Genomic DNA, 25,075 nt, shown 5'->3' on the forward strand with positions numbered 1-25,075 from the left:
AGCGCGGACATTCACTATGATTGCAGGCCAGGTTGGAAGAGTAGATACCGTATCCAGTCTCCATCGAACATACGTTCGAATCCAAGTTGTGAACATGACTGTTTATGAATTTCATCGCTCGATGTGACACTACAACCTACTTATTATGTAACAGCTTTAAAAAGTTCCATCTTTGATCGCTAGAGGATTTCTAAATTTAACCTCTAACTCCCCCCCCCTCCATAATATTAAATGTACTATGGGTTAACAACTTCTGGAATTATCATAAAAACAGAGATTAAATTATTCTTGCTACCGGATCATAATGGTTCGCAATATGAAAGTGCATGATAACCTCTTTTCACACACTTTCACTCCAGCATGTAAAATATTCTTATTTGAGTACTGCAGTAACACACTCTAATAACCAATTTTGTGTACAAACAGTTGCAAGAGACTGACAGAATTTTACCGTGGAATAAATCAGTAAAAAAGGACACATTCCACCGTGCCAAGTTAAAAAAGTGTTTCATGGAGACATGATAGCTGACCAATAACTAGGTAGCATATTTGATAATTGCCTACTAATTCCTTTTTATTAGCATGTTATTTAAAAATTGAACTTGGTGTCTGACTGCAGGCTACGACCACTTATTACGAACAGCTACGTGAAGAAATCTAGGAACTGGTTAATGAAAGGACAAAGAATGACCTGATTAAAATTTATGACGTATAATGGGAAAAGAACGGAGCAAATATGTTTTCCAGTTGGCTGGTTCTTATCGTTTGATGAGTAGCAGGAAAAAAAGAGGAAAAAGCGCCTATATTAGGAATTAGAGGCAGTGGCTTAATAATATCGGTGACTGGTGTAGTGGTTGTTCAAATGGCAAGCTTGACAGGTTTATTGATGTTTTAGCACTGTAACAAGTATGTGGGCTATTCGTTCACACAAGAAGTGGGTGAAAGCGCCATTAGTGCAAGCAAGGAATGACTACCATGGTTTTCTTTTCTCCCCTACCCTTTCTCAATTCCAGTTATTATCTGGAAATGCGTTTCATGACATTCATATTCGTGCTAATATAGATGATATTATATGAAAACTGTCTATAGCAAAAAGGTTTTTATTTTGAATCGCAGATGATACTGGTTAAATGTAGCTTGATTTTTTAAATCACAAAATGTCTGAAATATTTTTTAATTTTTTTTTGTGAATTAAGCGATTCCGCCCCTTCGGTGGAAACTGAGTTCAGTTCTCCCAGACGCTCCTACTACAGCCCGTTAACCTTATCTGAACATGTACTAGGATTTTTATTTTCTCTTCGTCTCGGAAACCAAAGCCTCGAATTAAACAGAAAGTCACGGAAAATATTAAATTTTTTTTCTTTAAATGTAAAGTGTTGTTTTAACCAGAAACTCTTTCATCAGTTTACTAATGCCAATCCGATATTCCAAAAGCAGTTAAGACTCTATAAATTAATTTTAAAAATTGACCAAAGCGGGTACAAAATTTCAGTTAGGATGGATTCCAGATAAAGGAGGAGGATTCGAATCACATGGAGCGTTTTTTTTCTTAGAAGTACGTTTTATAATGAGGAGAGGCTTGTCCAACCAGAATAAATATTTATCATAAGAGGCAGGTTGCTTCTTGTGCTCCATCCATCTATTCATTGGACATCAACAGATGCCGTCGATGTTCAATGAATGGTGATGTTCGGTGATGTGCCACTCAGTCCTCGCCATGTGGTCCTGTTGTATGTTTTTCTGGAGGCTTCAACTCTCTGATTAGTCACTCCAGACACGCCATCCAGCTCACTGAAGGTGTACCCCTTCCTCTTTTTACAGGAACTTTTTTCTTCTTTCTATTATTGTTCAACTTTCTTCTGTCAATATTCTTAAGGAGCCTTAAGACTAAGCCTTAATAAGGAACTACTTTGAAAATATTAACAAATAATAAACACAGCACTTATATTTTTTTCTGCGTAATTGTCTTCTTCAACTTAACTTGCTAGTGTAAATTACCAATCATATCTATGTGTATGTGTGTGTAACAATCATTCCATAGCACAATCAGTCTATAAGTAGAGGTGATAATAGTTCCAACAACCCCTTCTATCCTACTACTATGTCCGATATGTCTTTACTGATAATACCCATATCCAGAGCTGATTTGAACCATCTCGGCATTGGTGGCATGAGAGAGGATAGTCAGATTATCTGCAATTATGCCCGAAGCGATTAAAGGCATGTGGCACATAATATATTATATCTATTATTAACTGCATGTATTCTTCTGGTCGGTTTGAATGTTTTTTTTTGTTTTTGTTTTTTTGAGATGAAAAAAGTAGTTTCCTGGAGAGGAAAAACTCTACCACAGCCATAATGGACACAAAACTCGCCTTCACCCGAAAAGCTCTTATAAAGGTTCTTTGCATCCTAGACTGGATTCAAAACCGGGGTCTTCCAACCAAAAAAGAAGATCAACAAAATGCTGATTAACCATAACAAGTTTTCTTTTCGTTTTAATGAAAAATATTTTGGTGATAAACATCCAGGTTCAAATCCAATCTAGGGCGCGAAGAATCAGTTTTGGTTTATTACTTCTGTAATGAGCTATCAATGGTGGAATATTATTTTTTATGGAACAGAAACATTTTCCCCTTTTCTAAGCTGAAAATCACTTGTATATACGGAAAGAAACTTGAAAACAAATTCAGTTTTTTTTTTCCATCTTATAATCTGAGTTCATTTTAAAGTATTTCTTTAAAGATTAGTGAGATCGAACACTTGGAATAAATTCCAAAAATACAAAACCAAAATCCGCTTTTTATTTTTTTATTTTTAGTACGCTCTAATAACCCTAATAAGGAAAGATTTCTCCATAGACACTCTAACTCTGATGACTGTTACTTTCAGTAGATGGAGTTTTCATTGGCCTTCAGATATGGCAATGAATACCACCTCGTTAATAAGTAGGTCTGAACTCTCTAAAGAGTACAAAGTCCTTTTTTCAGGTTAGTGGAAGGGCTATTCTGCAAATAGAAATGATTTAAGTGCTAAGAAACCTGGTCACAAAGAGGAAGATAAATATGTTTCATAGATTTTTTGACAACTAAACTATCATAAAATTAAGATAGTCTTTGTTTTTATCTTAAAGTTCGACTCATATTATCATTTCATAAGGCTAGGTTTATCCTTTTACATTGATATACGTGACAGCGTTGCAATGAGCGTGTCCAAACTGCATTATTAACAAAATCGTACATAACACTATTCAGTAATGTCCTTCAAGCAATGCAATTCTGAATACGAATAAATTTGTTAAAAAAGTGATAGATTCTTTTATTCCCAAATGGTGCAAACGGAACTCTTATACCAATTTGGAAGCAAGCCGACACCTTTAATCGTCACCGATAGTTGAGTTCATGGCTGCTGATGATTTTTCAAAGCATCGGGGAGGATGGGGGGGTGAATGCATCAGACCACTGCTGCCATCTCTTGATACTAAGCTTTACGTCGCAGGTGTGAAATCATGCGAGTTCTACCGTTTATTTTTCAGAGTTTAGGATTAAACATCAGAGATTTGGAGAGGAAAAGTCTTACTTGCCTACACCAAAAATGTACTAATCCGGAACCGGTTGTTGTTATTAACCAGGCGTCTCTATGAAGTCTAAAGGCTCACATTACCCATTATTTGCACAATACTTATCTTGTATTTTCGCAAACTTATTCATTAAAAATTCGCTTCCAGCCATTTCGGACAATCCATTCAATTCGTTCACTTGTACCGCCCTCGGAGCAAAAAGTCTAGTCCCCACATTTCTGATAACCACACTTTTATTCAACTTCCAAGGATGGACCCCTTGCTCTTTCTCCACCTGTGATGCCTTGAAAAAATTTCCTTGCATCTATTTATAGAATCCCTTTAGTAACATATGCGTTTCATTCGCATGCCCTCCTCCTCTCTTCTGCCATCAACTAGTTTCTTGTAACTCGCAAAATCTATAAATCAATCTCTCTATCTATCTTCTATATGAAGCATTCCATAGGCGTTACATCATTTTTGTTATCCGCCTCAGAATCCTCTTCACCACTTCCTCAATAAACTCAAACGATTAAATCTGTACAGGGTATTCCAGATGTAGTCATACTGAATTCTTATAAAGAGTGATTATAACTTCCTTATCCTACTTGTCAGTGTGTTCTTTTAAATTCAAGAGATCAGCTATGAACTGAACCTTTGCCCACGTTTTTGCAATATGCCTCTCTCTCTCTCAATCTCTCTCTCCCTCCCCACACACACACATTTCTCTTATATTCCTGGCATCGTTAATTTCTATCAGTCAACTCCATTGTATAATAGCTTCCAGTCTTTTCAGTTCAAAATGCATAATTTAACGTTTTGATAATTGAATTGGCTACTACCTTTATCCTCCGTCCAATTAGTTTAACCAGTCATCATGCAGGATCTTGGCATCACTTTTATTTACTATTGCTCTCCTGTTTAACATCATCATCCAAAGGAAGAAAATCATTTGAATATTATCAGGTAACTTCAGATAATGTTTAAAAGCATTAATGTATAGATTAAACAGTAGTCGATCAAGTATAGCACCTTACGGCATGCTACTGGTCATTGTCCTCTCTTTGATATTTCTCTAATAATGATCTCATATTTTGATTTTAATTCTTACCTTTTAATTTCTTAGTTTTGTCAATTTTTATACTCATTTGATACAGGGAAAGTTACAGTACTTTGCTGCAATTATGATAGATTTAAAGTTTTTTTTTTTTTTGAGGGAGTAGGGGGGGGGGATACGGCAAAGCAGCTAAGGCTATGGAAGCCTACTTAGAGCAGCTGACAACGGACTAATAGAGGATAAATACCCTGATTAAACAACATCATTAGTTGCAAGATGCTGTTAGGAAATGATTTAGAAGTATAATACAAAATTTTTGGAAGAAAGAAGAAGCTCCAAAATTCATCTATATGGCACTCCTCCAAAGCTAATGAAAGTGGTATTTTACAATATGAGCTCACAATTATCATTGTAAAATCAAGCGACATCTGCATGTGCTTTATGTACTACATACATAAAGCACTTTGTTAAAATTGCATACACAAACGTGTATTGCAATTGATGGAGACTGTGAAAAAAATGCTAAATCTATATGTATATTTAATTTTAATGTATATTTAAATTGCTCTACTTTGCGGTTTTATTCGGTTACTTAGACAATACAGTTACAGCAGGTCGAGTAGCGGATCTACAGTTTTAGGAGAAAGAGAGAGAGAGAGAGAGAGTCGAACAAACATACGAGTCAATAAATTTTTGTAACAATCTTTTTCCATTAATTCTCCCATACTCATTGTAGATTTGGACTTGCAATTCTGCTCCACGTCATAGTTTAGAAAAAACAAACGGTCATTCGTCATAAATTCTTGTAAGAAGTAATCACTGCTTAATAAAGGCTGACAGAACTAGTGGATTTAAAAGTGAATGTTGACAACACCGAAGGGTTGCTAGCATTCACTTTTAATTTGTGTCAGCAAAACACAAATAAGCAAGTCACTTATTTGTGTTTCGGTCATCATTTGGACAAGATCATAATCAAATTAGGACAGAGCATGTCTGCTATATAACTTGTTACGTAAGCCTGACAGAAATCATGAAAGGAAAAAAAAGAAGAATACATATTTGCCGTTCGAAGTGATGTAGCTACTTTAAAGACGGCCACTTGTCTTAAAGAAGTTGAAAGTTTTCGAGGAAACATAAAAATAAAATAGCGTATCTAAACTTGTGCAGTGAAGACTCTGCTGCAAGTAGATGTGGTCCACATCGCACTGGGAAGAAGTTACTGCTGGCGGACGAAAAAGATTTGATCCAAATTCATTCCACACTTTACTGACGAAAGTGAGCTTAATAATATGGCAGTTGCTTGCACATTTTTGGGCATAATCCCATCTAAGTAACACCGTCCTGGGGGAGATAATATGGGAAATTAGGACTAAAAAAAGCTGTTAATAAGATTAATATAGTTTATTGAAAAAACACCTCTTTCAATAAAAAAAATTAAAAACAAATTATTGTTTAATGCAAATAATGTAATTGCTTATGATCAGATACACTAGGACATGGAATTGGATTTAATAATTATAATTCGGTTTAATAAAAAGTAATAAAAACAAAATGAAAGTGCGTAAATATTATCACAGTGCTCTAAGCTAAGTGTATATAATGCACTTTTAAGACTTTTATATCAAGTAAATAATACCACAGACGAGTATCGGGATGAGTTTCCTGCGAATCTGTTCAATTATTCGCCGCCAGGTCACACATTAAGCTGCTTCAGCATGATTGGAAAACCGTTGAGTATAAGATGAATCGGCCGCCTGCAGCGCCATCGCAGGAACAGGTGCATAAACACAAATTTATTCTATATGTTAACGTCTTTGGTTACTGTCTTTGGGCTTGCTTTCTCTCTACTTAATTTACTCATCAATAATACTTTATTTAAAATTTTTATACTTCAGTTTTTGTAGAAAATTCTAGAAAAAGCAATTAAATAACCACTTCTTTCAGTCGCTATTAAGCTGTCGTATTATTAATCATTTTAGGAGCAGAAGCCGACTTTTAGTTTACAATTTGGGCAGCCATAAATATTGCCGATTTAACTAGTGAAAATTTGTTGTGTTTTGAATTGAATTTTAATGCTTATTTTTGCTGCGGACCACCTAAAATTTTCTGCGCATTCCTAGTAACACGAGTACCATAATTTGGGAAATAATGCAATAAAAGAATGGCCATAAAGCGAATGCTAAGTTGATGCTACCTGTATTACACGTAAAATTGGATCTATAATTTAGAATTTTTAATAGCTTTCGATTAAATTTTTAATAGCTTTCAATAAAAAAAGAAAAAAAAAGTGGAAGTTTTTACTTACATAATCTTTCAAACTGATAAGTGGCAAAAGTCAAAGAAAGTATCCTTGTGGATCTTCAAGTTAGATTGGTTTTTCAATGATAATAATTTGAAACGTGAATTAGATCGATAAAAATGGCTTAAATTCGTATTTGTTATCTGAATCGATTTTAACAGTAGTTGAAACTGTTCGTCAGTATTTTCTCGGGATATTAAGTGTCATCAAATTCATCTCTGTGCATTAAAAATTAGCGTTGCTCAAGAAAGGGTGATCGCAGAGATATTTCTTCCAATGCCAAAATAACAGAGAATCCGTAGGAGCAACTTTCAGACTGCTTATTATAGTTCATATTTCAGTCTGAAATATGAAATTTGCGCAAATTATAGGCACGAATGTTTGTGTACAGAAGGAAAAAACTTACTATTTCCTCTTCTCCCTCCGTTTCTTTTCGTAGCACTAGTAAATAAATTCACGACATTTTCTCAGAATATTCTCAGGATATCCTGAGAAATGATTTATTACATACTTTATTAGAAAAAAAACGGAACGAGCGTAATCTGGATTGAAGAATTAACTCAAAGAAGAATTCCTATAAGTGGCTATTTAATTTTTTACAAAAAACTCTTCGGTTTTATGTGTAGATATATATATATATATATATATATATATATATATACACACACACACACACACACACACACACACTCGGGTCTCTTTTTATGCGGATTTGAAGTTATGCGGTGCATAACTTCAAAACTTATGTACCGTTGTACATAATGAACAGCGTGTTGCAGCATATTCTGGAGTAACGTGTATGCAGTGAAGATTAATTTTGCATGTGACTAAGTGTTTATCTTTTCATTATCGAAAGCCTAAATTTTGAACTAATTTTTATTTTAAAGATTTAACTTGGCCCAACGGGAAAAAAAAGCACCAAAGAAAAGCAATTTCTTTGGAAATGAAAATTGCAATTTTAAATTGCTTTGAAAAAGGAGAGAGAGAGAGACACCTACTGCGATTGGTAAACATTTTAATTTAGGTGAATCTACTATAAGAGCAATCAAAAAGAATGAAATCGCAATAAGAAAATCTCATTTCTGGCACAAAACTAAGTGCCAAATTATCATCGTACTCAAGAGATGCTTTAATAGAAAAACGGAACGAGCGCTCATAATTTGGATTGAAGAATTAACTCAAAGAAGAATTCCTATAAGTGGTTATTTAATTAAACATAAAAGCTCTTCGGTTTAATGAAGAGATGAAGCAATTGGAGCCGTCTACTTCCGCTTCCCAGGCTGATAAAGAATTTTCGGCTAGCAAAGGATGGTTAACCGGGTTTTTAAAAAGGAATGCACTTCATAACGTGAAGATTACAGGCGAGGTTGCAGCAGCAAATGAAGAAGCAGCCAAAATTTTTCAAGAGAAGTTAGCTAAAATTATTGAAGATGGTGGATATTATCCTGATGAAGTGTTTAACGCTGACGAAACAGGATTGTTTTGGAGGAAAATGCCTAGTCGAACTTACATCGCAAAGTCTGAGAAAAAAGCAAGTAGGTTTAAAGCAAGCAATGATCGAGTAACGTTGTTACTTTGTAGCAATACATCAGGGGATCGAATGTTGAAATCCCCTTCTAGTAAATCGATCTCCAAGACCACGTGCTCTTAAAGGCAAAGATTTAAAACAGCTACCAGTAGATTGGACGGCTAATACAAAGGCCTGGATAATAATTGCTGTATTTACTGAATGGTTCAATAATTGCTTTGTACCAGCAGCCTGACCTGGATGCGTTGCAAACAGTGCAACCATGCAAACATCTACATTATCAGCTGAAATCATTACTTTGGCACAGGAAATTGGTGGAGAAGGCTTTCATACATTTAGCCAGAACGATGTAGACGAATTACTTGTGGATAATGCCAGAAGTGGAAATATATATGAAGCAAAAAACTCTCGATTTTAAAGTTTTATTAATTGTTGACAATGCACCAAGTCATCCGCATTTAGAACATCCAAATGTGCAGGTAGTGTTTTTTTCCGCCCAATACAACAAGCATTATTCAGCCATTAGATCAAGGCATAATTGCTATAATTGCTACTTAAAAAAAAATATATTACGTTAAGCACACTTTTCGATTTATATTGGATAAACTAGAAAATGAATCATTAACAGTAACTGACGTTTGGAAATAATTTTCTATTTTGGACTGCGTAAATCATGTTCCATTTGCTATCGCTGAAATAAAACCACAAACTTTAAATGCCTGCTGGAAAGCAGCTTGACCTGGATGCGTTGCAAACAGTGCAACCATGCAAACATCTACTTTATCAGTTGAAATCATTACTTTGCACAGAAAATTGGTGAAGAAGGCTTTGATACATTTAGCCAGAATGATGTAGACGAATTACTTATGAATAATACCTTAAGTGATGATGATGATATTATTGGATATCGATTAACTTTAAATATCGTCAAATATCCAGAAAACGATGGTGAAGCGGAAGAAAAACGTATTCACCTCACTGAAAATATAATTCGAGGTGGTCTTGAACTGTGCAATAAATTGTAAAATCATTTTCTTGTTAATGGCACAAATTCTGAATGAACCCTTAAATTCCAACGTGAGCTGAAGAACTGTATGTCTGGATATCGCGAGCTGTATAAAAAATTAGTAAAATCATCATCGCAAAGTTTAATCACTGATTACATTGTCAGAAGAAAAAAAATCAGCACAGAACGAGGGTGAAGCTAATTCTGTTGTGAAGAACCATTGCCTTTACCATACAGATCTGATGCGCTGACTATCTCTTCTGGTGATGAAAGTGATTTCGCAAACGTTGCCGAATATTGTCTAATAGCGACGATAATACTGTCAAGATGTAAAAAAAAAAATAAAAAATAAAAAATAAATAAATACTTTTCAATAAAATTAAATGAATGAAGCTCTAAAACAAACTTAGGCATTCTTATTTTCCTTGTGAATTTTTATAAACTTTTTATGCGATTTTAGGTTTATTTTAATTCATTGCTTCGGTTTTATGCGATTTTAGAAAAGTATGGAACGTATCCCTAATTTTCAACGTAAGTTAAGCCTGTTTTGGGCGATTTTTTATATGCGGTTTTCTGTGGAACGTATCTACCGCATAAAAAGAGACCCGACTGTGTATATATATATTTAAAAAAGGAAATTTTACTTTCAGTTTGTAGTTAAGTTCCTGCGATTTAAAGCATTTCTTTTTAAAATGGTTCTGTCGACGTTTTTTTTTTTTTTTTTTTTTTTTTTTTTTAACAAAATCTCTGTGACACTCCCAGATAATACTTCTGGCCAGGTATATCGTCTCCGTTCTTCAATATGTCAGTGTCACGCATTTTGTTCTTTTTTAAAATATAATCCCACCAACGAAAGATTAGCAACCAATAGCACGTGTACCCTAGATGATAAACGCTTTTCATTGATGAATGATTTCATTCCATTTACGATATTAAAGTACTATCGTTTTAGAAGTTTTTTTGGAGGAAATGTCGTTTAAAAATGAAAATAATCCTAAAGGATCCGAAATCACTATGCATATCCTCTCTCATGGGCAGTAAGCATATTGCTTTCTTTTGTGTAATAGGGTTGTGTTTATAAGAAATTTAACGGAGTTTTAAAAACTCCGATTCTTTTAATCATTTCTTTTAACTATTTCCATTTCGAGAATTTTATGAGTATGAACTAGAAAAAAAATCAAAAACATACTTTGAATTATAAAAGTGCACATTTTTAAGTACTGCAAATTTTAAACAAACTAGAAACATAAATGTTCGAGTTTATTATATGAATCACTGTGTAATCAATGGTACCATCAGAAACCATCGCTTTTTGATATTACCACTGGAGGGAATGGTAATAAATTCCAATGGTAATATCAGAAATACAATATCAAGGACTTCTAAACGAAGTGTCCGATCTGCAACAAACTTCAGTTCTGTTTTAAAGTTTTATATTTATTCTTGCATGATGTGGTGTTGATATTCGAGATTTTTGAATTAAATGAACGTTAACATAGCACATTTTATTATTTAATTAACAAATTTAATATTATTTATTGGACTTTTCAATTTAGGCATTTTTGAATAAAATGCAAGTTTCTTATTATGTTAATTTCTAGATTTTATAGCAACAGTGTGTATAATAAATAATGCTGACTCACTCGTATACTCCGAAACATAAAAATTCTGTTTCAGTTTTTTCATTCACCACTTTTGATATTAAAATATCTACTGTCATCTATTTTCGTAATTCTTTTCTACCAAATTATCAAAAAAAATGAAGACTAAAATAAAATAAGTATTGCTCATTCATATTGTTTATAAAGAAAGCACTTAAAAACAAATTGCTTTGGTATCAGATTTTGTTAGGGCTATTTACAAAAAATAGCGAAGATGATATCTGCCATTATAATTTTACCAACAATTTCCTCCCTTTAAAAGAAATGAGAGAAACCCTGAATGCCACTCTCAGTTATGAACTAATTCTTTTGCATAAGGAGTGGTAAAACAAGTATTAAATTGTAACTGAACTTACTCATGCATTTCTCTGCCATCTGGTGTGCTGGTACAATAATGCTTGCGCAGACAAGAAAATTGGGTAATGTTTTCTCAGTTTTTTAGCATTATGTAAACACTTGACATAATATCGTCTGCAACTACATCTCATTGTGAGTATCATGTTTAATGTATGTATGTGGAATGTGCGCATTTTCTATCTTGGTTATTTTGTAATCCACGTGTAGACAAGTATTTCATAGAGGAAATACAATAATCCTTTATCTGTTTTTTTTTATTTTTTTAGGCCATGGGTTGTATGTGACAGAAAGGAGATAAAGCATTGGCAGTAGGTCATTATGGGGAGATGGAGAATTACTATTGGTAAGTAATAAATTCCCTCGAATTGAGTCTTCTTTAGTGAATGCTCTTATTATTGATTCAAACCTACCTCACATAGATAATGTTGAGGAATCAAAAGTACGCCAGTAAAGCACGCACGCACGCACGCGCGCACACGCACACACACACACACACACACACACACACACACACACACACACACACACACACACACACACACACACACACACATTTTTTTTAAAGGTTTAAGCAGTTATAGATTAAACATTTATTTTATGTTTAAGCTATTTTAATAGCCATGCAGGAGAACCGACAGGTACACTTTACTTTTACGTGTGATAATTGATATTCCTGTTACACGTATTAATACGGAATTTAAGAAAGTTATATTTGTTATGCAGGTACTTGTTAAGATCTTTGAAATCCAAATGAAAGTCATTTACACAAAATCAAATTCAATGTATAATTATATCGAAATCTATATGGAATATTATTGATTTTTTTTATAAATATATTTTAATTAAATGAATATTTACTTGAATGACGATAAAAATAAACTCCATTGAATTACTGATGGCATATCATATTCTCATTACCATCGACAGAATAAAATTGTACTTCTAACATCAATGCACATAATATAAGAGAAAGAAAAACTAAATATTGAATACGCTGTATGGGAAAGTAATGCATTATTGCCCTGCACTCTCGATCGAAGTCACACTGTTTACTTGGAATATTTTTGGTTGAAATCCCAGTCAGTCAGTCGATGGCTGAAAAGTTGTTCACCGGCTAACATTTATATTGTGCTTTTATGCGTGGATTTTTTTCCCTTCCAATTATATTTCAGAAGTTTCAGCACTTGGTATTTTGTATATAAAATTATAAATAATTTTATATATTAAGGTTTTCAAGTATACTAGAATATTAAGGTTCAAGATATTGATTATAAATAGTATAATTATGATACAAAGAAAAACACAAGATTAACAAAAAAAAAAAAAAACTCAAAACATTCTCTGTTTCGCTTATCCTAAAATCAGTGAATAGGTAAATGAAATATTCATTTGAATCTAGCTTAGTAGTTGGTAACAAGCAAAACCCAGATTTGAGAAATTTAACCTAGGGCTTTAAAATTGCATTTCTTTATAAACTGAGATTTCCAACAGCGTCAGCATATTGGGAACAAGTTTTCCTATATGCTGACACATTGGAAATAGGTGAACGACATTGGAAATAGCAGTTGCGTCATCATATTGGAAAACTGAAGTTTCCCAGTAGATCCACAACGGCCCTTATATTGTTTTCCGTAATAATAATTTAAAAAAGTCTCAGAGACTTATACAAGAAAATGTCACGCAAATAACAATATATGATTGAAAAAAAAAATAATTAAAATAAAACCAATCATAAATAACTAAATGAACAAAATTCTTACAATATATAAAACATTATATATTGTATATAATCGCACTTAGCGATGATACGTATATGAAATATTAATTTATTGACGAATATAACTTTATATTTTTGTATATTTAATGATATAGTGTTGTGTTATTTTTAATGAGATAACAGTTAGGACAAATGGCTTACTTTGCCTCGATGTACGAATTACATTACATCACTCTATTTTCGTATTCTTTGCATTTCACTGTCCTGTCAATAATCATTGAGCTTCGTGGAGTTCAAATAATGCAAAAGTGTATTGTATGTCATCGCCTAATGTGTCGGATCTATTAATGGCGGAATATGTTCCGTAGAATATAGCAGTTTAAAAAAACAGCCCTGGTTATCATATATAGCTACGAGCAGATTACGCTTTCGATTACCGGCGAACGATTCGATGATTTTATTAAATCTCATGTGATACCAGAAAGCTATGCTGGGTCCCCACATTTTCTGAATTTATTTTTCTGCAATTATTTCTTTTCAAGAAATAATTACTCTCTCCTTCCTCATATAAATGTAATGTCCTCTTTTTTATTTTAAAGCGCAAAGCAAACAATTAGCTTAACATTGCGGATATCCGCATTTTTTATTTTAAAATCTGGAATATTCAGGACATAATTACTTTATTACTTCCCTCCCTTTTGCCCGCATTATATTCTACATCGCTTGGTTATTCATAAAGAATTGGTGTGGAAAAAGTGCCTTGTACGAAAATCGTATGAAGGCAACCGTAACTAACGAATCAGGCAAACGTACAAGCCTTTAAATGTCGTCTGGTCACAGTATGAATTGAAACCATTAGAATATTTCTAAGCGTGAATTTATTTGGCGCCCAATCCAAATACCTCTACTAGTGGGCACACCGTACTATTGTATAGGGACAACTGTCTCCGCAGAAATGGCTACTGTTTAAATAGAATGTATGTCAGATAATAAGCATTTCCCCAACAGGTAGGATGACCACTGACCAGATTTTTATATCTCGAAAACGGAACACGGCGAAAGTAAAGAGAAACTGTGCCATCTAAGTATGCGATCTCATGTAGAATGTCATCAGCGAAATACATTTTTATTAATATAAATTAACAAAATCAACATAAATCAATTAATATAAATAAATAAATATAAATTAAATTAATATAAATTAATGAAATGCAATTTATAAAATAACTTTTCCTGTTTATATGTTTATTAACTGATGATAAAGAAAACGGTCTGATTTACATTGAGCGACATAATTATTATTATTCTTTATAAAGTTTTGATAAGACCTCATCTGGATTACTGCGCACAGATCTTGTCTCTGGGTTTCTTGATGGCTGCAGGACTGTGTGATGCTCCATATGTGGAGAGATTGAAGATTTGTGGGTTACATAGGCTGGTGAATTGGCGAATAAGAGGGAGGATTATGATAGTAAAATAATCTTAGAGGGATCTATAGGATTGATGTTGAAGAAATCTTTCAGTACATGAGTAATGTGAGGAAATCTAGAAGTCATCCATGGAAACTGAATAAGAATATAATTAACAAGGGTGTGAGGACTAGATTTTTTGCTTGTAGAGTGGGGAATGAGTGGACTGCTTGATTCCCTCAGGCAGTTGTGTGTGTGTGTGTGTGTGTGTGTGTGTGTGTGTGTGTGTGTGTGCTTAGTCGGTGAATGACTTCAAGGCAAAATATGACATGGCAAGCATTGATAACTGTTCATTAATGTTTTTGAAATGGATCTCCCGTGATGAGTCTACGAATTCCTTTGAGGTGTCCTTATGTAATAATCGTAATAATATACTTAAATATATACTTAAAAATATATATATGCATATTTTTTTTCCAAAAAATAATATATATATATATATATTATTTTTTGAAATCTTAAATTTTGTAATTTTGATTACTAAAATGACTATGAATAGAAAAGTATTTATTTCATGAAATAAAAACTTTCTATTTTTATTTTTTTATTTCGTTTTCTTTTTAAGTTCGAAGAAAAAAATTGCAAAAGTAAAAAAAAAAAAAAAGGAAGTGGCTAAAAATTTGCTAGGAGTGTTAAAAAACCCAGAGTCGGTTTTTCCTTTAGTTCATCTATCCGTAGTATTAAATATACTATAGATTTTCAGCTTTTTTTTTCACGGGGGAGGGGGGGGGGGGAGAGACGGATGCGATTGGCAACAGGCTTCTATGAAAAGAACATACAATTAATGCTTTTAACAACTCAGCACGTTCCTGCCTGGCAACAACACATTTTTTGTTATAAAAAAGGCGACGTTTTAATCTCGTTCGTGCCATCCAAGAGAAGTTCTTTTTTTTTTCTTTTTTCTGTCAAATGTTCCAGACTTCGAGGCTTTAATTAAACAACACTGAACTTCCTTAAATAACGAAGTAGGATCTAGAAATGAACAGTACAGTTTCAAAATCTTTAAGATTCACATTCCGTTATTCGAGAATGAAAATGAAGCTTAAGTACGTTAGCTTAAGATATGCAAAGTTCCAAAGGACAAATTTGCAGTGTATGGTGTTTACTTTCGAAATATATGTTGGGTGTTATTCTAGTTATTTTTTTCTCCTAGTTTACACAACCTCTAGAATAAGAACAAAGCAAAAAGTTGATATTTTGACTCACGGATGGCACTGATGTCAATCGGTTTTGCAACTTTTGAGCCCGTGGGTGTAGTTCAGTCTGGATCGATTATGCACGTAAGTCTGAAAGACCTATGTCAGAATAACGAATAGGATGAGATAAGAACCTGTAAAAAGTTTTTTTTTTTTTTTTTTGTTGTTGTTGAAGATCTCACACTATTATAGCAGAGTTTTTTTCATGTCTCAAAACGGGCATTACGGCCATAAGAACGCATACATTTAGCACACTCAATACGGTGTCCTCATAGCCTCCTTATCGTTTGAAAGTCAAAAAAGGGATGTCACGCATTTATAATCACGCTGATCCTGGAATGAATTAAACACTTCATTCTTAAATGATTAAATATTTCATTTTGGTCTAATTTATGTTCCGCTAGTTGAAGAATATAAAATGAATAACTGAATTCTGTTAATAATGGAAATAAATAACTTATTATTCGTTCCAAGTGAAAGGTATGCGACGATATTTGTCATGGATATTACAAATTATGTTTTCCTTAGGGAGTTGACCTTGTTTACCTGTACAGTATAAATTATCGCGCCTTGATATGTACAGGTGTGGTAGACCAATTTATGCCGTATGTATCTGTATTGCTGTGATCAGCAGTATTGAAATATATATTGGTGATCATAGCAATACAGATGCATATGACATAAATGGAACCTACCACCAGTGCAGGCTCGTGGCTTGAAATCGTGGGGGAGTGTAACTTTCGAAATATATATATACACACACACACACACTGTAAGAACAGTGTATACGTGTTTGGATAAAATATCAAAATTATGGTAAAAATTTTAAAAAAAATTAAAAATTAAAAAATATTGTTTATTATCGATAAAATTATACAGTTTGGTATAATTCAAAATTACTTAAAAATAAAATCCATTCCTTTAATTGTAATTAAAGGAATGGATTTACAATTTTTGGACATTACAATTAAATCCTTTAATTGTAATGTCCAAATATTTCAAGATACGGAGTAAACACGATAAGCACTACGAACACTCTACTACTGGCGCAAACTGCATATAAACAACAGTAGAACCGCGCGACGGACAGTGCCGCATTACGCTAATAGCTCGCATCTCACTATGACGTGCATATGCTTGCGCGCGTAGCAATATGACACTGTGGTAAACACAGTGCTGCTAGCGTCCTTCGCCCTCCTAAGTGCTACAAGATGGATTTTTTTATTTTTTTTATACAAAATAAGAGAATTGCATAGGATTGTTGATGATAAAATTAAATATTACAAGTAAATATAAATAAAATAATAAATATATTTACCTATATATATAGAAAAATTTGGGGGAGGGGTGCTGCAGTCTGTAGTGCCTATGCACCAGCCGCCCCTGCCTACCACACCTGTACATATCAAAGCGTTACAATTCGTAATGTACATCAAATATATGTGTATAAACAATGCATATCATGGGATTATTAACGTCCCAATACGCATTATCGCAACACCATCCTATATTTCATCTCCTTTATTCATTATCCTTAAATATTGTGTTCTTAAGAAGTATGAACTTCACATGGGTTGCACCTATTTCATTTTCTTTTGTTTATGATGAACGATGTCATAATTTTGTTTTACTTGACTTAGTTTACTTTAAATTGAGTTTTACTTTTTTTCAATTCCTTTATGTCGCCATTGTTTTATTTTAATCATTTATTCTTTTATTTCATACATAGTTTTTCTTGTCCTTTCGTTTCTTCTTTTTTTTTTTCGTTTGTTTTTCTTCCAATCTTTTTTTCTCCCTTATTTTTATATTTATAGTAAGTTTTATTATATGTGTTGTACATATTAACAGTGTAAAATACATTTTAGTTTTACATTTTAATGAAGAAAAATAATTAATATTTTTATTAATTCTTGTGATATCTGAACAGCATTGTAAATGATTATTAGTAGTGTAAATTTTAAACCTTTTCTCTTGTACCCTAAAATTAGTACAAGAGAACAGAGAACTGAAACTTAAAAGAGATAACTCAGAAGCAGCAGATGAGTTATACCGTCAAAAATGCAATGAAGTACTGAAAGCAGCAAGATCTGATAAAGCCAAATGGTTGGAGGATCAGTGCAAAGACATTGAACAGTAATATGGAGAACACAAAACTAGAGAGGTCTACAAACTTATAAGAAATGTCAACAGGAAGTGGCAAACAAGATCAGTAGCAATCAAAGATGAAACTGGTAAAGTATTGATGGACAAGATAGAAATCATACACAGATGGACAAGATATTGCAGCGAACTATATAAAAATCAACTAAATGATACTGCAACAGAAGTAATCAAAGAATTAAAAGCAATCTCTCCACCAGCAGCGATCTTTGAAAATGACATCTTGGAGGAGGAGGTGAATAAGGCTATAAAACATCTCAGGAATAACAAGAGTCCTGGAAATGACAACATAATACGTGAAATGCTAAAATATGGGGGAGAATCAATTGCAAAAGAAATACATAAGCTATGTAATGAAATATGGATATCAGGGTATTCCCTTCCCCACACACAAAGAGTGAAAAAAATCGGTCTTGGTTGTTCTTCATAAGAAAGGCAGTGCTTTAGAACGCACCGATTACAGAACTATTGCATTAATGAGTCATCTTGGCAAAGTGATGATGAAAATACTAACAGAACGCCTGAAGGGGCATATGGAGGCACATCTTCCGGATGAGCAAGCCGGATTTCAAAAAGATCGAAGTACAGTGCAACAAATGCTCGCACTAAGACTAATAGCAGAGAAAGCTCGAAGAAAGAACAAAACGATATATTGCTGTTTCATGGACTTCCAAAAGCATTTGATAATATTGAACAAAAAATAACATGGGCTGTCTTGGAATCCTATGGTGTGGACAATAAATTGATCTGCCTGCTGAAAGATATAAACAGCCAAGCACAAGCAAAAATCAGGATAGCAGGTGCTACTGGAGATTGGTTCACCACTAGTCAGGGCACAAGACAAAGGGACCCAATATCACCAGTCATCTTCATCACACACATCTGAGAAGGACACTAGATAAGATTAAAGAAGAAGGTGGAGGCATTTCAATAAATGGCATGAGAATAAACTACCTCTGCTTTGCAGATGACATCGTCTATACACTATACACAGAAGGAAAAAGATATGGACTAAATGTCAACTTTGAAAAAACTAAAACAATGATATTCAGACAACAGGAGTTACTGAACAGAGTTACGATAGACAGATTTCAACTGGAAAATGTGGAACACTTCACATATCTTGGGTGACGCATGACTTGGACCCCAAAAAAGAGATAAAAATGAGAATAGCCAGAGCAACAACTATTTTAAAAGACATGGACAAAATATGGAAGAACCGAGCTATAAAGATGCAAACTAAAATGCGCATTGTAGAAACCTGTATCTTCAACAGCATGCGCTATGGATGCGAGGCCTGGATACTCCTGAGAGAATCTGAAAGGAGGATATTGGCATTCGAGAGGAAGTGCTATAGAAAGATCTTGAGAATAAGCTGGATGCAGAAAGTGAACAATGAGAAAATCTACAGACGAATACAACCAAAAGAAAACCTTATCCAGAAAATAATCAAAAGAAAAGTACGTCTATTGGCTATATATGTAGAATGAATGATGAGAGAAAATTAAAAACGTTGCTGTTTGGAATGATTGAAGGAAAGAACAGAAGAGAAAGACCAAACAGAGAATGGGGCGATGACATCGTCAAATGGTGCGACAACTCTATACACAAACTGAGTCATCTTGCACAAAATAGAATGCAATGGAAGAATCGTATCAAGATGGCAGCAGACACCTACAGGGATTGGACCCATGGTTGTTGATGATGATGATGAAATTTTAAACATTAAAATTATTGTGATTTTTTAAATATTGCTCTAAAATAAATTACGTACTCACTCTTTGTGCTGCATATTAATGAAAATATTAAAATACGTTTAACTGTGAAGAAACTGTAAATTATTATTAATAATAATTTTATATATTAATTATATCATATTAATTATGTTACATATACTAATTATAATAATGCTAATATCATTAGCTGTTAAGATTTGTAACAAAGTCTGAAATGGCGTTCACATTTTTCGCAGTTTGCGCATGTAACATTCATTCCTTGTCTCCACTACTAAAATTTGTTGCCATAGCACACTAAAATATTTGGCACGCTTTTACAGCACAGGTGTCTTGTAAGTCCTCCAGATTTTATTCCCCCAAGTCGCTTAATCTTCCTACTAATTAAAAGTATGGTCCGCATATTTGTGGAATCAAAATATGCGGATTTGTGGATACCTGCCCGATGTAACTTGAACCACATGAGCATGGAATATTGTAAACTCCAGTATATTTATGGAATAATAGAGAACATGTTTGCCACTGAGCGCTGAATGGCTTGCATATTTCATTCTTGACTATGTAATACGATGAAGACAGAGGATGTGTTCACTAGTCTACCATATTGCCGTTCTTTAAACTGTCTTTCCAATTAGATGAATTTTCATGGAACCGTCTGTAGATATAAACGAACAGGGTGGCATAATCTTGCAGAATATAGTTAAACAAATGAATTATTATTAGAGTAATTATTTGGACAATAGATCAAGTGTTAACTAATAAATATTTATTAAACCTACTAGTTTCACCAAACTTTAGCTGTTGGCATTTTCAGGGTACAAGCACTTAGGTTAAAAAACATTTCACAAATATGAATAACTGTGAAATTCTAACGATTATAGTTACAAAGTAAAATAGCATTGAACGTGAGTGATACGCGTATCGCGTATACATGATTAACTAGTTGTTGCTAAGGAACGTTCTGTAATTTGCATTGAAGTTCATTTCCTGTGTGTTAAGAGATCTAATTAGGGTTTTTCCATATCTCTGGGAGTTTTAAACCCTGGTTCCTGTTAAGATTATCAACAGAGCGAGCGACTGTAGCTGCTTCTTTAAACATTCGATAGTGGTAGTCCTCTTCTATGTAAGGGGAACAGCTTTTATCCCACTCAATGACACGGTTAGTTATAGAAAAATGAGATGACAGGCCTGATATGTCTTGTCTATTGTTTTTGACGTAACCAATGTGCTCCTTCTGTCTAATTTCGATGCTTCTTGATATCTGCCCGATGTAACTTGAACCACATGAGCATGGAATATTGTAAACTCCAGTATATTTATAGAAAGGATGGTTATCTTTTGGAGATCTTAGTAGTTTACGAATTATTTCTATAGGTTTGAATGTCACTCTTATTTTGTGTGGTTTGAGGAGAGTAGCGAGCTTGTTGGAGATGCCACTCACATACAGAATTGCGATAGTTTTGATATATGGAGTATCCTCTCGCTCTCTTTGCGGTGGTTTAGAGAAAAGGATTTTGTTGACGAGAGTTTGTGGGTAGCCGTTAGATAGAAGAGGACTACCACTCCCGAATGTTTAAAGAAGCAGCTACAGTCGCTCGCTCTGTTGATAACCTTAACAAGAACCAGGGTTTAATACTCCCAGAGATATGGAAAACCCTAATTAGATCTCTTAACACACAGGAAATGAACTTCAATGCAAACTACAGAACGTTCCTTAGCAACAACTAGTTAATCATGTATACGCGATACGTGTATCACTCACGTTCAATGCTATTTCAGTTGGTAACTATAATCATTAGAATTTTACAGTTATTCATATTTGTGTAATGTTTTTTAACCTTATGTGCTTGTACCCTGAAGATGTCAACAGCTAAAGTTTGGTGAAACTAGTAGGTTTAATAAATATTTATTAGTTAACACTTGATCTATTGTCCAAATAATTACTCTAGTTAGATGATCAAGAAAATAAACGTTCATTAAGAAATTATTATTATTTTTTACTAAGTCTAACCACAATGAACACTGTCTAAGATAATCTCCGTATATAATAAAAGCAATTTGTCAAACGTAATCTATCGTAAAAAATAATAAAAGTAATCTATCATGAAAAATTCCTTATCGGCTCACATGTTTGTACAATATGAGTAATGGAGAACATGTTTGCCACTGAGCGCTGAATGGCTTGCATATTTGCATACCCTTAATGAAATAATTTATAATAATAATATTATTATTAATAGAAAATAATGGTATTGCTGTAATAATTATAGATAAATATATATATATTTTTTTTTTACTAATGCTATTATTATATTAACAATACTGTTTAAGCCGAAGTTACTGGTACAGGTAATATAATAATTACAACTTCAGTCTATTAATGCAAATATTACTTTACATTAATAATATTATTATTATCTAACGGTTCTTATCAACATCATTATTGCAGTATTTTAATCAGTATTTGAAAATATTCTAAAAGACTTAGACTATTCCAAAAAATAAAAAATGTAATTTCATTTATTAAATAATTTTTATGTTTGTTTTTCAGCTGTGATGCTTCTTCTTTGGACCCTTGCAGTGGGGGAGGAAGTAAGTAAATATTCTTACTTAATTTTTTAGAACATCGCAATTAAATTTTCTGATTGATTCTTTAAGATTAATAATTTCTGCTAATACGTTAAGATCGAGATTATCTCTAGCAAAGATATGATAATGGATTAATATTTTTGTGCGTAGTCTAAGTTTGATGTTCAGTTTTATTTTTTATCAATGTAGGATTTTTCAGATGATCCATCAGAGATAAAGAAAAAAAAAATATGAGGGGAAAAATAGACATTTTATGTATATCTGTTTAAAACTACACATGCCGGTCACAGAATTAGAAATCTTTATGCAGATGTACGTAAACATCACTTACGCGCAGTGTATACGCATAAAAGTTGCTTTGGTCATCGCGTGCATCACTATGTGTTCTAGACAACTATTTAAGAATGCTTGCTGGTCAGTAATCGTCAACAGTGTTGATCACAATGGGGGGGGGGGGGGAAACAAAGGATTATTCTGAGTTCCATAAAGGGCTTATTGTGGGTACCCTTCTGGCTGGAGCCACAATTTTGAAAACAGTAGACCTGACTGGTTTCTCAAAAGGTGAGATATCCTGGGTGTTTAATCAGTGGGAAAATATCTTGTTAAAAATACCACGTTGCTTGTCTAAAAGACGTAACTGTGGTCCTAAGACAGTCAGTCAGAAACGAGATCGCCGTCGTCTGAGAAGGCCTGCGCGGACAAATGGAACTTTCTGTGAGCAGCAGTTGACTAAAACATTTAATGAAGGCTGTTCCCGACCCATATCTCAGCGAACTATTCCCAGGGGACTGAAGAGGATCGAAATTGCCAGTCGCTAAAGGAGGTTCAACACGCCATTAAATAAAAGTTTCTAATTCAGTGGCCGGTAAGTATAGATTAAAACAGTTTACATAAACAGTATAAATACTTGAGCAACAGAAGTCTTTAAGATACTTTGAACTTCGTTAACTGTACCTTAAAACAGGTTGAGCACTTTAATATATGATGCACAAATAGCTAAGCCTATGTTTTCCCCTCCTCCCACCACCACTAACATTCTCCGTAGTGTACCCATTTTTAAGTTTAAAACTTAAAATGCGAGAGTCCTCCAGAGGCAGATCAGGCCGCTATTCGTTGGATAGTGGTCTGGCCTACCTGCTACCTTGCAAATCATTACCCCCCCCCCTCTCCACGTACAGTATGAGATCGCTACTTTGTCTATTGGAGGATGAAGAAGTCTGACAAAATATACATGTATATAGTCTCTAAAGAATTCTCAAATTTCTAGCACCCCTAGTTCATCAACAAATACTGATTATTACTGTAGGTTTACACCTTCCGCAGGTGAAATTGTCAAAAAAAAAAAAAACGGGAATGGCGCCACTGCCATTTTTATTCTGAATACCCTAAATTAAAGGATTCGTGTTTCGCAGTACAGTAAACCCTCGATTTAAGGGAGATTATGTTGAAAAATAAAACTAATTTTGAAATTATAAATTCGTTTTTACATTGCTAGGCCGAGAACTTTTCAGGCTACCCTCGTAATGTATACTAACCTTTATGATCTTAGAGTCATTTTATTTTATTTAGTTTAGTTGTTTTTTTTAAATAAATTATGCAGTTTTCATCTTTGACAAGCTATCGTCTAACAGATAAAACTGTATCATTAGATTGCGACTAGTCGGTAGAAGTCATTGCTTGCTTACATGGTTGCACAAAGAAATGAACGTTTTTTAATGCGGTCGTCAGGATATCAACATTTACCTTTCTATTGAAAAGACCAATCTAGGTCTTTTCAATAGAAAAGCCGTCAAACCCGTCTAGGGTGCGAAGAAACTTTACAAGGCTTTGAAAGTGAAGTGACTTAATCGGCCTCCTACAGAGTTAGAGGATTTTATCCTTCAGAAACTTAGATTTCTGAAGGATTTCTATTACTCAAAACTATTGATTAGAAGAATTTTTGTATGCAATTCCTGATGTTGTTTGATCCGAAATATCCAGACTTCTGCTCATCCCAACTCTCTAATATGAATGCCATTACTATGGAGTTTGCTCATTCTTTGCTGCTATAACAGCCTGCAATCTTCTGAGAAGACTTTCCAGTAGAATTTGGTACGTTGCTGCTGTAATTCCATTCCCTTCCCTTCCATTCTTAGGTTATCGGGCTCTCTGGCAATCGACGTTTCAACTCATCCCACAGCTTTCAATGGGGATTGAGATGGGGCCTTCACTTACCTAGTTATTTATTTAAAGATGTCTTTATCTTCCAATCAGATATAAGAACAACTTTCATATCGGGCTTTCACTGAACCGTTTTGAAACACAGATGTCTAGAATATCATTTATAGGTCACGGCATTAAAATTATCTGCCACTCGAATTAGGGGTCTAAGCCGAAACATGAAAAACAACTCAATATCAAGATGCCTCCTCCACTAAACTTTACATTTGCCACAACGAAATCGGGCAGGCAGCGTTCTCCTGGCGGTCAAACCTGGACTTGTCCGTCGGACTGCCAGATGGTCACGAGTGATTTATCACTTTAGAGAACTCGTTTTTCATAAGTTCCAGAGTGCAATGGCGGCGAGTTGTACACCTCCGTTGCACTTGCTGATCTTAGGCTTGTGTGCGGCTGCGTTGCCATGGAAACCTATGTTCTTCAGCTCCTGACGAACAGTTGTGTTGGTGGTGTTTTTTTTTTGTTTTTTTTCGTTACTCGCTTCAGCATTCGACGGTCCCTCTGTAATTTTTATGTGACCAGTTCGC

General features: G+C 33.9%; 1 protein-coding gene across 2 annotated transcripts in view; it reads left to right on the forward strand.

Annotated features, from left to right (window-relative positions):
- Positions 1-25,075, forward strand: part of LOC150110064 (uncharacterized) — an 84,752-nt gene that overhangs the window by 43,597 nt on the left and 16,080 nt on the right. For both annotated transcript variants that reach the window (XM_090391032.1, XM_090391024.1), the window contains exons 2-3: positions 11,734-11,810; positions 22,294-22,334. In XM_090391032.1, coding sequence (XP_090247158.1) covers positions 11,786-11,810; positions 22,294-22,334 — 66 coding nt within the window. In that variant the 5' untranslated portion in view covers positions 11,734-11,785. The remainder of the gene's footprint in view (positions 1-11,733; positions 11,811-22,293; positions 22,335-25,075) is intronic.

Source organism: Typopeltis vanoorti, chromosome 1 (assembly GCF_054136105.1).
Source record: "Typopeltis vanoorti isolate ZY-2024b chromosome 1, IOZ_Tvanoo_1.0, whole genome shotgun sequence".
NCBI classification, from domain to species: Eukaryota; Metazoa; Arthropoda; class Arachnida; order Uropygi; family Thelyphonidae; genus Typopeltis; species Typopeltis vanoorti.